We start from the raw sequence: 12448 nt of genomic DNA, 5'->3' as shown, positions 1-12448 counted from the left end.
ACAATAAGGATCGTCATTTTCTCACCAAGAACATGGGATCAGCTTTATTGTGTCTTAGTACATTCCTTTTTCTTCTTGCACTGGAGGAGGTGGTGTGCTGACTTCCTGAAGTGAATTTCTATGCTTTTGCTATTTGGTGTGGAATCACTCAGCACAGTGAGAAGAAAGCGTGAGTGTGAAGAGAGACCCAGCGAAGGATGCATTCCAATATTTATCTGCGGCACCCCAAGTCTTTCAACCTTTGGCACAGCTCACTGTATTCCGAAGTTATGATGCGGGAGTCCCCTCTGTGTTCTGTGATTACCATTAGTGAATAAAGAAATTGCCTTTGCCTGTTCATAGGGCAGAACTTAGGTAGGCAGGGGAGACAGAACTGAATGCTGGGAGAAAGAAGGGCAGAGTCAGAGAGACACTATGGAGCTGTCAGAGTCAGACATGCCAGAACTTTGCTGGTAGGCCACAACCTCGTGGTGATATATAGATGAATAGAAATGAGTTAAATTAAGATGTAAGAGTTAGCCAATAAGAAGCTAGAGCTAATAGGCCGAGCAGTGATGTAATTAATACAGTTTCTGTGTGGTTATTTCGGGGCTAAGCTAGCTGGGTGGCTGGAAAGAACCCATGGCCAGCCTCCTGAAACAAAGTTATAGGCTTTCTTTTGCTGGACCTTGGCAGTGCTCATTCATCCATTGATACTATGGAGATGTCTTGATAATCATATACCCATTAATTTGCTTAGAAGAATTGGTCTTACAGCATGAGTTATTACCACCTAGTTCTAAAACTTTACTGCACGGTCCCAAGATGTGCATGTTAGAGAAGTCATATTGAGAGGCTTAAAGTTATGTGTTGACCAAGGTATGTCAGAAGAACGGGAGTTTGCCCTCGTTCATTTTGCAAGGCACCCACAATGTTAATTCAGTAACAAACCCAATGGCTTGAATTATTCTGACACCACTTCATAGGACAGGCTCCTTGTCAGCATTACTATCTTCACCATGTTGTTAATTTTCTTATTAGTGGTGCAAACTGGTAGCATCAGCTTTTAAATTGTTCACTATTCTGTATCTTAAAAATAATCCAACCTGTTTAATTAATGCCCAGTCATTCCAACATAACCAAGATCAATTGATCTAGTAAGGCCTTTCTTATCAGTACCCTATTTTCAGGTTATACTGATTTTGAAGGCCAGACCATGGCTTTAAATTCCACTCTGCCATATTTAATATTTCACTGTTCAGAAACTCATTGACAAGTTATTTTCCTTTCTCTGCATTTATCTTGTTGTGCTTCACAGTTTAGTTTTAGTAACCATGTTTTATGTATGTAATAGGCTTTAGCCCCTTCAGGGGCAATATTTTGTTAAATATATATTAATATCATCTATATTGCCTTTTAAAATCTCTGTTTACTAAATTCTAAATTCACATTTGTTGACAACATAATAAAAAGTGATTTTTTTTCCAAAGCTAGAGAGGTCCCTGGCATTGCTCTAAAACCTGTTAGTTCATGTGATTAGCTTTCTCTAGAATAAGCAGACTAACCCTCGACTGCCTCACCAGAAGTACAGCATCCAAACACTAGGTGGAGCCAGGCTAATCATGCAGAAGACGGGGACGACAGAGGTTATTGCGAACATGGTTCACAGAAGCAGCTAAGCAGGTCTCAGAGGGGACGCACGGAGGCTGAAGAGACAATGAGGGAGCTTGCACAGGTCTGCACTAGGACCTCTGCGTGTGTCATGGTTGTGTAGCGTGGTGCTGTTGTGGGACTCCTGACAGTGGGTGTGGGGATGTCTCTGACTTCTTTGCCTGCTCTTGGGTTGCCTTGTCCAGCTTTGATACGAGGGTTTGTTCCTATCCTTATTGTGTCTTGCTATGCTATGTTTAGCTGATATCCATGGGAGACCTGCTCTTTTTTATTCTTATTTTTGAAGAGAAAAGAGGAGTGAATTTGGGAAAGGGGAGGATTACTGGGAGGAGTGAAGGGAGGGGAGGCTGCAGTCAAGACATGACAGGTGAGAGAATAATAATGAAGTACAGCATAATCAGAGGTAAAGAAAACACCAGTTGCCTTTCTTGACGGGTTTGCTCCTCAGTTGTTTCCATGGCACATTCCAGAGAGTTCTGGAGAGACTGCAGCTGGTTTAAGGTCTCCTTCAGCAAAAACCGAGTGACAAATTGTTCCAAGTTGGAGGCTTCTTGGTAGTCCTATGGGTTACAAAATGAACGTAATTAGAAATTCAGTAGCGATAAACGCTCAGGAACAGATTCTTTTTCCAAGTATCCACTTTGAGACTAATGCTTGGAAGCGGAGCAGAGAGAGAAAAGAGGTGTTGTGTGGTAGGATTCAGTCCACTGTCCAGAGAATGACTTTGATTATGGACTCTACTATATCAGTTCTCTTTGCAAGTGCAACTATGGCACGTGAAGCTTCTGTTAGACACTCACTGTGCCGTGGACTTGCTTCATGACTGTCTTCCCTTCTCTGTCATGAGCCAAAATAAATCCCCCCTTTCATCGTCTATGTCAGACAGTTCGGTCACTGTGACATAGAAGTGACTGACTCGGCAAGAAGGGTGGTGCTCAGTTCAATCAATGAAAAGATTTACTTGCTTCTATCCCTCGACAAAATGGTATTTCCATGATGGTAAATACAGACCCAGAGGAAATGACAGCGCTGAGAAGCCATCATGAATGAGCCATGGCATTCTGGGAAACGAGAAGCCGCAGCTGCAAATCAAAGCAGGTGAAATAGAGCTAACCTTCGGGGACCTCACTCTTCTCACGTGCAAATCAGGCTGAGTAACCCTGGCACACTCTGCAAACTAAGAAACTCTGGGCTTCTATCAATTCTAAATTGTAAAGTATTTGCCGGTATCCTTCTGATAGAGTTTTTTTCCCCCCGTCCACAGAATAACATCATAGAAAATTTTATTTAGCAAAATTTTCAGTCATCTGCCTTTAGAAAAGTTCATTCCTTAGAGTTGAAAACCCAGGAAATTTTCTTATCCACAAGCCTAGCAACTTTACCTAAGAATTCAAAACTGTCCTTAAACTTTACTTAAAAATATTAACCATAAAATACAAAGTCCCATGCTTATGGTAGATATAAGAACCTTCGATTAAATTGAACCGAGTTAAAACACACAAAATCCCTTGCTTGATCTCAGAGGTTAATAATTTCTGGCAGCCAAAGCTTCCCAGAATTATTTCTCAGTATTTTCTTTTCAACCAAAGACAGCTTTTATCGAGCCTGAGTGTGTTGACAGAACAAAGGCTGTGTTTCATCCTTACCCTGCAGTTGTCCCCATTTTACCAACACGTTTTAAAAATGAAATTTATTAAGATGAACACAAGGCGCAATTGCACAGCCAGAGATTTTGCCAGCTCATCTGCATTGCAGGATAAACTATGACTAATCCCAAACAGGAGGGTAACTCCTGGGCCCGCTTGTAGATGGCGTTGAACAGCGAGCAGACAATGCACTCAGTGAGCAATGACTACAGTGTTGGCTTTAGGTTTTTCCCATTTCAATGGTAAATATTTGTTACTATTATGTCAGACTAGAAAGGGGATTCTTCCATTGCCTTTTTGATGATGACTTTGCAGATACATGGAATGACACATTACGTATACATATTCGTAAATGTATATGACCAAGTTAAATATTCATTTGATATTTAAGTGCCTTGTTTTACAGATAAATGTCTATCCTAAACATTTTATTATGTTGATATTGTGTTTCTATATGTAAAGACTTTAGCGAACTTAGATAATTTAAAAATAATTTTATTTGATAATTTGATACAGCTATGATGCATCTTTGTCAGTTCCAACTTCCCTCACTTATCTGCCGGACACGCCATTTGGACCAATGAATCTGCTTCCTACTCTTGTGCCTTTAAAACACCCCATTGAGTTTAACTGAAGCTGGCTTTTGTGTGCAGAGGTATGGGGTTTTTGTTGAATCATGGTCAACGTGCCAGCGGCTGTGCCCTCTGAAGAAAAGTGACTCCCTCTCCTCTACCAAACTTTCACTGCTAACATTTGTCTCTTCCGCTAGGGATGGGGGCCTTGCATGCTCCTCCCCCACCAAGCAGAATGCGGACACACTGGGTCATGCAGGCACGTGCAGTGGTGATGAATCGTGAACGCAATGGCCATGCTGTGCTGAGAAGATAAAGCTACAGAGACATTCTCCCTACTCCTCAGTCCTTACAGTCTTTCTGCCCATCTTCCAGGGTGTTCCCTGACCCTTGGGCAGACAGTGCAATATGGATGTCCTGTCTAAAGCTGACCATGAAGTGAGACATTCAAGGAAAATTAAAATCAGCCTGGTTTCTTCTGTCTTGGTTCCCCCATAGCAACACAGGTGTTATCTTATGCTCACTCTTCTAGGCATTCTGGAGGGTTGGTGATAACGTTGATGAAATGCTCTGCCCAGCTGGGAGAGAATACTGAACAGGAATGTTGAGAGCTTGACGTTGAAGAAGATGGAAGGATGGGAAGAGAGACGAGGCTTTGGGAGACTACGAGTTTTTAATCAGTTCCTAGGGGTTTGCTGTCAAGTGCTGCTCATAGGTATGAGGAGAATAAATAACTTTTCTTCTTTAAAAATATTTTAAACTATTTTTTGTTAGCATACAAAGTCATTCATTTCATGATGGCATTTTCAGACTTCGTCTCCTGCTATCCCCCCCCCCCAGTACCCTCCTTTCTGATTTTATGTCACATAGAATTCTATTATCCTCTCTTTTCCACCTTCTCTCCTCCACGGTTCCCTTTCTAGTCTACACACACACACACACACACACACACACACACACACACACACACACAATAGAAATGCAGTATTTGACTTAAAATAGGACCACCTGTGACCACTCCTGGGCTTCTACCCAAATGATCCTGAGTCCTGACACGAGGCTGCACCATCGACGATAGTCAGAAAACAGGACGGGTTGAGGTGCTCATCGAAAGATGAATGTGTAGAGGATGCAATATACACACACACACTGGGATTTCACACAGCCACGAGAAGTAAATGGAATTACAGATGCAGCAGGAGATCATTACTCCACGTGAAAGAAGACTCATATCCCTGTTTATTCTTCCAGGGTGACTTCAGGGCGCAGACTTCTCAACCCTTACTGACCTGAAACCATCATTTATTTCCACACAGCCCCTTTCCTTCTCTGTGTTCCTGGAACATCTTTTCTCTACTTGGGGAAGAGGATTTGGCATTTTACACTGTAATCTTGGGTCACATCTGTAGGTGTCAAGATTGTATCTTTTTCATCCCTGTTTCCTGAGTGTTCAGAATAGCTCCTGGCCCACACCAGCTGCCCCCAAAGTGATTAAAGAGTGTGTGAGGGACAGGGCACCACATAACGACATGGGGGCCAGGAGTCTGAGCCTGGTGCTCATGATGCCTGCAGTCACCCGCTGCCCACTGTGTGTAGCTCTCGCAGCCTGTGCATGCCGCTGCCTGCTTTGCCTGGCTGTGCTGTTCTGCTACAAAGGGGACAGAGCTTTGCTCTCAGCAGACGGTTTGTTCTCATTTCATTTTCCTGGACCATTTGTTAGTCTTCACTCCTTTCTTCCCACTGGATCCGTGCTCTGAGATGGCAGGCCCAGGTGGCACAGATCCAGCCTCCTTCCCTGCTCCCCGCCACACGCAGATGTTCCTTTGGAAGGCAGTGGCAGAGAAGCAGATGGAAAATTAAATAGATAGCAAGCTGGGAAATGTCAAAGCCTGGCCCTTTCATCCTCAACAAATGAATTGATGGAGAAATACAAAGAGAGATCATGCGTTCCTGTCTCCCCGGAACACTGCTCTGTTGGTATTTGACACATGCTCATTTGAGCAAAGCCCAGTGCTTAGGAACATGGAGGGAAAAACTTTCTAGAATCTAGAAAGCATTGGGTAGCAAATGCATGGATGGTGCTGGGTGTTTCGGTTCTTCTTATTCAGACATTGTTCAGTCTTCCTGTCTCTTAGGAAGGTAATGGAGAAACAAGAGCTGGCACTATTTCTCAGACTCAAATGATGTTTACTAACTCATTGGTAATTGAATCATTAGGTGGAAATTATTAGCCATATGCCCTTAATATTTTCATTTTTTACTTTGGAAAGTCAAAATGCCAGCATCTCAGTCTCATCTCTAGGTATTTTTTTTGTTTTATTTATTTATTTATTATTTTGTGAATCTAAAACAGGGCTTGCATTCATTCAAGTAAAAAAGTCCCACACTTGATGCTAACTTGAAAATTGTGCTTCTCAGGGAACTGTCTGTATATCTTAATTGCATTTCTCCGCAAGTGAGCACAGCACATCTGCATGTTAGAAGAGTAGAGAACTTGGTTGTTAACCCAATATGAGTCATCTCAGTTAATCAGGACGTTAGAGCATCAGGCTTGCTTGTTTGTCTCTGCCATGGGAGATGTAATCAAGTCAGTGAAACCCAGTCACAACGTCTCCTCGCTGGGGACATCAGACACTGTCACAGTTGGCAGGGCTACTGCTTCTGTCTGCCTGAAACTTTCTCTGGTGTGAGACACCATTCCAAATATTATTCAATCTTCCTGTCTATTAGAAAGGTTAAGAAGAAATGAAACCTGACACTGTTTCTCAGATCCAAATAATCTTACCAAAGTCATTGATAAAGGACACACACATTGAATTATGAAATGGAAATTGCTAGCCATCCATATGCCTTTGGAGGGAGGAAAGGGAAGCAAGAAATGATGTCATTATATTATAACCTCAAAAATAAAATTAAAATTTCAGAAAAAGCCTCTGAAGATGTCTACATGAGTGTTCTTCTGTGCTTGGGCCATTTGACAGCTGGGAGAACTTGCAACATTCTCATAACTCTTAAGGAGAGTTATCAGCAAGTTGCTTCAAGGGCCAAATGAAGAAGGTCATGTGAATGCATAGTACGTTTTCTAACTCAGAGATTTTGATAAATGTTTGTTATCTCTAGGAATGTCATGAGGGAGGATGTCATGAATTATAATTACTATCTTAAAATAAAAAAGACCTAAATTTATCTGCCACAATAATACAATATACCAGAATATATTTACCCAAGATAAATGAACAGTTGGCATTTGATGGGCAGTGGGTTCCCTACATAAATTACATTTTTAGAATTATTTATGCCCGTACTTTCATTTAAAAAGTTTTATTTTCAAAAATCTTTTAAGATATACTTATTTCATTTCCTCCTCCCCTCTCCTCCCTCTAAAACCTCACATTTATCTTTCTTGCTTTCTTTCAAATTCATGGCTTTTTTTCAATTGATTGTTGTTGCACACAGACATGCATGCACACACACGTTAAATAAAGCCTGTTCAGTTTGCATAATTTTACTTTACTATCACTTGCACGTATGTTTTCAGGGCTGCACACGTGTATTTCTTTACTGTGTGCGTGCTACCTTGCTTTCTCTAAGATACAGGCATTTCATGTACAGTTGTGGTGCTGTATTTAAGTTATGATTCATGTAATTGTCTTTGAGGAGTATATGAACTTTAAAATGTAGCTTTCTGCAACAGGGCCAAAGTCTTTACACCCTCGATTTGCTTCTCACTAAGGATGGGGCACAACTGATCATTCGTGCCATTCTTTTAGTATTTCCTTTTGCTCCCTCTGAACATTGCCTTATCATCCAGGATCTTTCCACAATTCCTTTCTGTCCCTGAAGTTACTGTTTTCTTCATTTCTTTCCAGATTGTTAGATGTGCAGTTACACTTTTTTTTTCTTTTTTGTGTTGGTAAGCCTGTGTGGGCCTAACTCTCAGCATCTGGGCTGTCACCTGCTCAGTATCACAGGAGTGTAGACAGCAGAGCAATGACTGTGAGAACTGGGGACGAAGGGGAATCTAAGCTAGGAGAAATAAAAACAAATAACGGTATGTAATACCTGAATATGAAAGAGGGAAAGAGAAATACTTGAGCAATGAGATGTAGCCAAGAAAAGGAACAAAGGGTTAGGAGCAGAAGAGACGAATAAGGAAGGCAGAGCAAAGTCAGCCTACTGACAATGTAGCTCAGAAGAAGGAAGTCTGAATCTCCCAGAGGAATGGAGCACCATGATAGAGTATTTAAGAACGCATCCCTGCAATAAAAGAGATTTCCTATTAAATACCTGCATGCTGCAAGTAAGGGCTATCAGTTTAGAACGGCACAGTATTTGACTTGAAACAACAAACCAAAAACCAGGTGTGGTGGTGCATACCATTGAGGCTGAGGCAGGAGGATAGTGAGTTCTCAGACAGACTGGGCCGCATAGCAAGAGCCTGTACTCTGCCTTCCAAAGAGGAGTAAAATTTCTTCGTGTACACAGATGCAGCTTAAGAGGTAAACTGAGTATCCAACAAAAACATCATGGCTTTCAAAAAGCCATACTTTTATGTCAGAACAATATAGACAAATATTTGTTTTTAAAATAAAATGATTAAAGAATTTCAGAAAAATTTGATTTCTATCCTGAAAGTCTTCCTGTGCTCCATGACTCAACAAATTGTCAACGTTTGAGAACTTGGTATAAGGACATTGCTGTGACCCTTTCTCAGGAATCCCTAGATCACACCTATAGACAGCCAAAATGAACAGAGATCTCCAAACAGTGCTGACTTGTGTTCCAAGTCTAGGCAAACTGGGGGTAGCTGTAAGCATAGGTTTTAGGCAGTGTGGATTTTATACTCTGAGAACAAGGGGTCATGTTTCCTGCTACTGGAATATGCAAGCATTCATAGGACCTTTTCAAATGTGAAGTCTGGCTGTGTTGATAGACCACATAAAAAAGAGTAGTTGGCAGAATCTGGCCAGGCCTGGAACTTGCTCACCCTGATTCGGGCATTTGGTGTAAAGGTTGTCACTACTAAAACTCTGTGAGTGTCAATGAAAAGGTGCTTGAAAGCCCAGTCTTACCAAGTTGACGCTGAACTCCGCCGAGAATTTGAAGCAAATACTGAGCTAGTTCCGAGGACCTTGCCACCACAGACAGGTAAACTGTGATGCCTGAGGTGCGGGCACAGTTAGCTGCTCTGCTGTAGATACATTGAAAAGCAAGTAAAGAAAGCAGACCCGGGCAACCAGCAATGTAAAAGTGATGTAGAAAATTCAGCACGGTTCTGGGTTTTCGGACTGAACACCGGCGTGATAATGCCACAGGGAAAGGCAAGGTAGAGACGACTGTGGCGAGCCGCTTGCTGATTATGCTCAGGGAACGCGGGACCGCGGCTCCACCAGAGCCCGCATGTCAAAAGGTGCCCGGGTCACTGGTTGCTTTTCGTTTATTGATCCGGGGAAGGGAGGGGTGATTGCTGGAGTGTTTGTGTTGAGATCACCAGGCTCTCGACTTATTAGTGCTGTTTCCCTCTTGTTGCTTCATTCCACAACAAAAAGGTCAAGGCGTGCGTAAGAACCAGTCTGGTAGAGATAAGCTATCTTCATTTATTTGAACAGCTGTGGGAATAGACAAATATAGGCTGTAAAACATGGAACTCCTTGGCAGGCAGTCGGGCCAGAAAAAGGGGTAAACTCTTGCCAACGGGTGATTTCTATCACCCTCAGTCGCTATCCCTTCAACGGCTAGCCTGCACTGCTTGGAAGTGTAAGGCAGTACCAAATGGTGCACTTTTCAGTGCGAAGACTGCTGGCCTGCATTCATACATAAATTATGCTCAACTTACAGTTGTTGATTATAAAATATTACCATTTCTTTTCTGGTAAATACAGTGCTTTCTACCTTACTGCTCACACATTTTTTTTGTATCATTTTAAGCTCACAGAACAAGCTTAAGACAGTGCTGAAGCAAACACAACCCCAAGGGCGACAACCTCTTATTTGACGCCTGCTAATCGGCCCTCTGTCAGATGGATACTGCTATTTTAATCATGCTGGTACAATGTCTCCAGTTAGCATCTCCAAGTCACTGAATTCCCAGACAGAAATGCGTTTTCAAAACACCATATTTAAGCTTGGTGCCTTCGACATAAATTGTCCTTCTCTTTGATTTGAACAAATTTTGAGACTGAACAAATAATTGAATATTAAAACGGTGTGGACATTCTCCAACACCACGGTGTATGGGGAAGAGTGGATACATTTTGATCATGTAAGCACCTGCCAAGTTTTGAAATCCATTTGCCCCTATGGCCCATCTCTGGCTACAATACTCATGTATTCCACTAAGTTTTATTCACAAAATTAACAGTCCCAAGAATGATTAGCTTAGAAAACAAAATGCTGCAATACCTTAAATACAAAGCAACCTTAGTTCTAAGGAGCAGTGTTACTTTGGTCTATTTAGATAGTGGTAGTATATAATCTGTTGAAATGGAAGACAAGATTTCAAATCAGAGAGTGGAAGTCTTCCTATTCCACTGGTAACCAGCCCGAGAGAACTACATATAAACCCTTCATTTCCCAGGCGACATGCACACAGATGGAAGACACTTGCTCGGGACAGGAGTGCATGGACACGCCTTTTGTTGCCTACTTTCACAGGGCTTTTAAAACACAGCAGCTTAGTGAACGTTTCGCAGACTCCAGTCTCAGGAGCCAATGCAAGCCAAAGGGTCTTGATCACCACACCACCAGCAAGGGCATCCCTGCAAGGAAGGCTTTTGAGAGCTGTAAGCAAGCAATTAAAATGGAAGGGAAGCATTTTCTAGACTGCAGTGGAGCTTTGATTTAAGCAGAGGGGTGCGAGAAGGCAGCATCATTTTCCAAACACATTGCTCTTCTGTAGTGAGACTCAAGTCATAGCAGTCTTGGAGGTTTTTTTTTTTTTTTTTCTTAGAAATCATAGATTTAGGCAAGGGTTTATCAAAGTCTGTCCTATGATAAGCGTTTCCAGGCTTTCATGCATTTGCTTAATTATTTTACTTCCTAGTTTCATATTTGATGCAGACTTTATATGTTGAAGCAAGCAACCGAAAACCTTATTGCTAAAGGCAAACCTCAGACTCTAAAAGAGGCAAATGCAATGCTTGCCACTCTTTCCTCCAAGTATGTTTTCCACCACAGAAATCAAACTTTAAAATTATTGAGAATTATTAAAGCACATTTGTACTATTGGAAAACTTCAAGAACACAATTAATTCAGTTATTATATAAGCAACAAAAACCACATTTCAGGTTTGTACATTGAGGTCCAGGCTCAGAGAATAAAGGATAAGAAAGATTGTGAGACAATGAGGAAATCTCATGGGTAGCTTGACTGTTTCTCACAAAATTACTCATTTTAATGAGAGGCTTACATCTGGCTCTTTTACCATGGCAACAGGTAGAGAACCTGTACCCAGAAGGTTACAGTATAATCTTCCTTATGCGCATAAGAGGCCCTGATGCACCTTAGTGATTGGGCTGCAATGAACTAATTTGAGTGTTTTTTACTCAGCCCTGAATAACATTTTCTGACATTAAAGGGGGATAGAATATCAAGCTGGGTGACACCCTTGACCACATCTTGGTTTTGGTTTGGGTCTAGCTCTGTCCCTTTCTGTCTCAGCATTTCTTACCTTCCTCCAATTCAGATTAATCCCTTGTTCCCACACTTAGCAAGCTTGCCTCCACCTCCTGTGACATGCCAGCAGTGAATTCCCCAGAGGCTCATATGTTGGGAATTTTATTTCCAGAGCCCTTACGTCAGTGGACTTGGAGGTGTGGACTTTGGAAGGAACAGGATTAGAGGGATTACAGGGATCAGACCTTTACGACGACATTAGTGACTTTGGAGGAAATGCAAGCATGCATTCTGCCATGTATTTGGTTCCCTCTGCCAGGTTATGGTACAGCCAGAAGGCCCTTCCTTGTCAGGCACAAGGCACCATGCTCTTGGCTGCCCTGGTCTTCAGAAGAACATGCCAAGCAATGTTCTGTTCTTAAAAGTTATTCAGATGTGGGTATGTTGTCATATAAATCAAAAGACAAATCATCCTATAACCAGTACTTCAGTTATTTTTCTTTTGGGGGTTATTTATTTCCTTAAGGACTTGAAGAAGAGAGTATTAGGGTCTAAAAAAATCTTTAGAGGAAAAGAAATGAGTCTATAAAGGTGAGTTCCCAGGATTCTTGAATCTTTCTTATGGTCTCTGTGATGGCTAAGCTCCCCCATGCTCCCTGTGATGGCTAAGCTTGGCTGTCAGTTTGATTGGATTTAGACTCCCAGGAAATTCTTTACTGGGTCAGCAAGGTTGGGAAGAACCATCCTGAATATGAGCACCACCTGCCCATGGTCCAGCACTGAATCAAAAGGAGAGAGAGAATGGAGGTGGGTGGTCCTTGGACTTCCCACAGGGCAGGGAACCCTGCTTGCTCTTTGGGCTGACGAGGGAGGGGGACTTGATTGGGGGAGGAGGAGGGAAATGGGAGGCGGCGGTGGGGAAGAGACAGAAATCTTTAATAAATAAATATATAAATTAATAAAAA

At 42.0% G+C, this 12448-nt stretch overlaps 2 protein-coding genes across 7 annotated transcripts in view; one reads left to right on the top strand and one right to left on the bottom strand.

Moving 5' to 3' along the window:
- CUNH8orf88 (chromosome unknown C8orf88 homolog) overlaps positions 1 to 4587 on the top strand; it is a 65348-nt gene extending 60761 nt beyond the window's left edge. For all 4 annotated transcript variants that reach the window (XM_050165647.1, XM_050165631.1, XM_050165621.1 and 1 more), the window contains exon 6: positions 4401 to 4587. In XM_050165647.1, the coding sequence (XP_050021604.1) occupies positions 4401 to 4463 (63 nt within the window). In that variant the 3' untranslated portion in view covers positions 4464 to 4587. The remainder of the gene's footprint in view (positions 1 to 4400) is intronic.
- Positions 1 to 12448, bottom strand: part of Necab1 (N-terminal EF-hand calcium binding protein 1) — a 178790-nt gene that overhangs the window by 32814 nt on the left and 133528 nt on the right. For all 3 annotated transcript variants that reach the window (XM_050165608.1, XM_050165598.1, XM_050165589.1), the window contains one exon: positions 2074 to 2210. In XM_050165608.1, the coding sequence (XP_050021565.1) occupies positions 2074 to 2210 (137 nt within the window). The remainder of the gene's footprint in view (positions 1 to 2073; positions 2211 to 12448) is intronic.

The sequence above is a fragment of the Alexandromys fortis genome, unplaced genomic scaffold (assembly GCF_014885135.2).
Source record: "Alexandromys fortis isolate MF-2015 unplaced genomic scaffold, M_Fortis_MF-2015_v1.1 scaffold_18, whole genome shotgun sequence".
NCBI lineage: Eukaryota > Metazoa > Chordata > Mammalia > Rodentia > Cricetidae > Alexandromys > Alexandromys fortis.
Note: the sequence above shows the minus strand (reverse complement) of the source record. Positions and strands in the feature narration are given on the sequence as shown.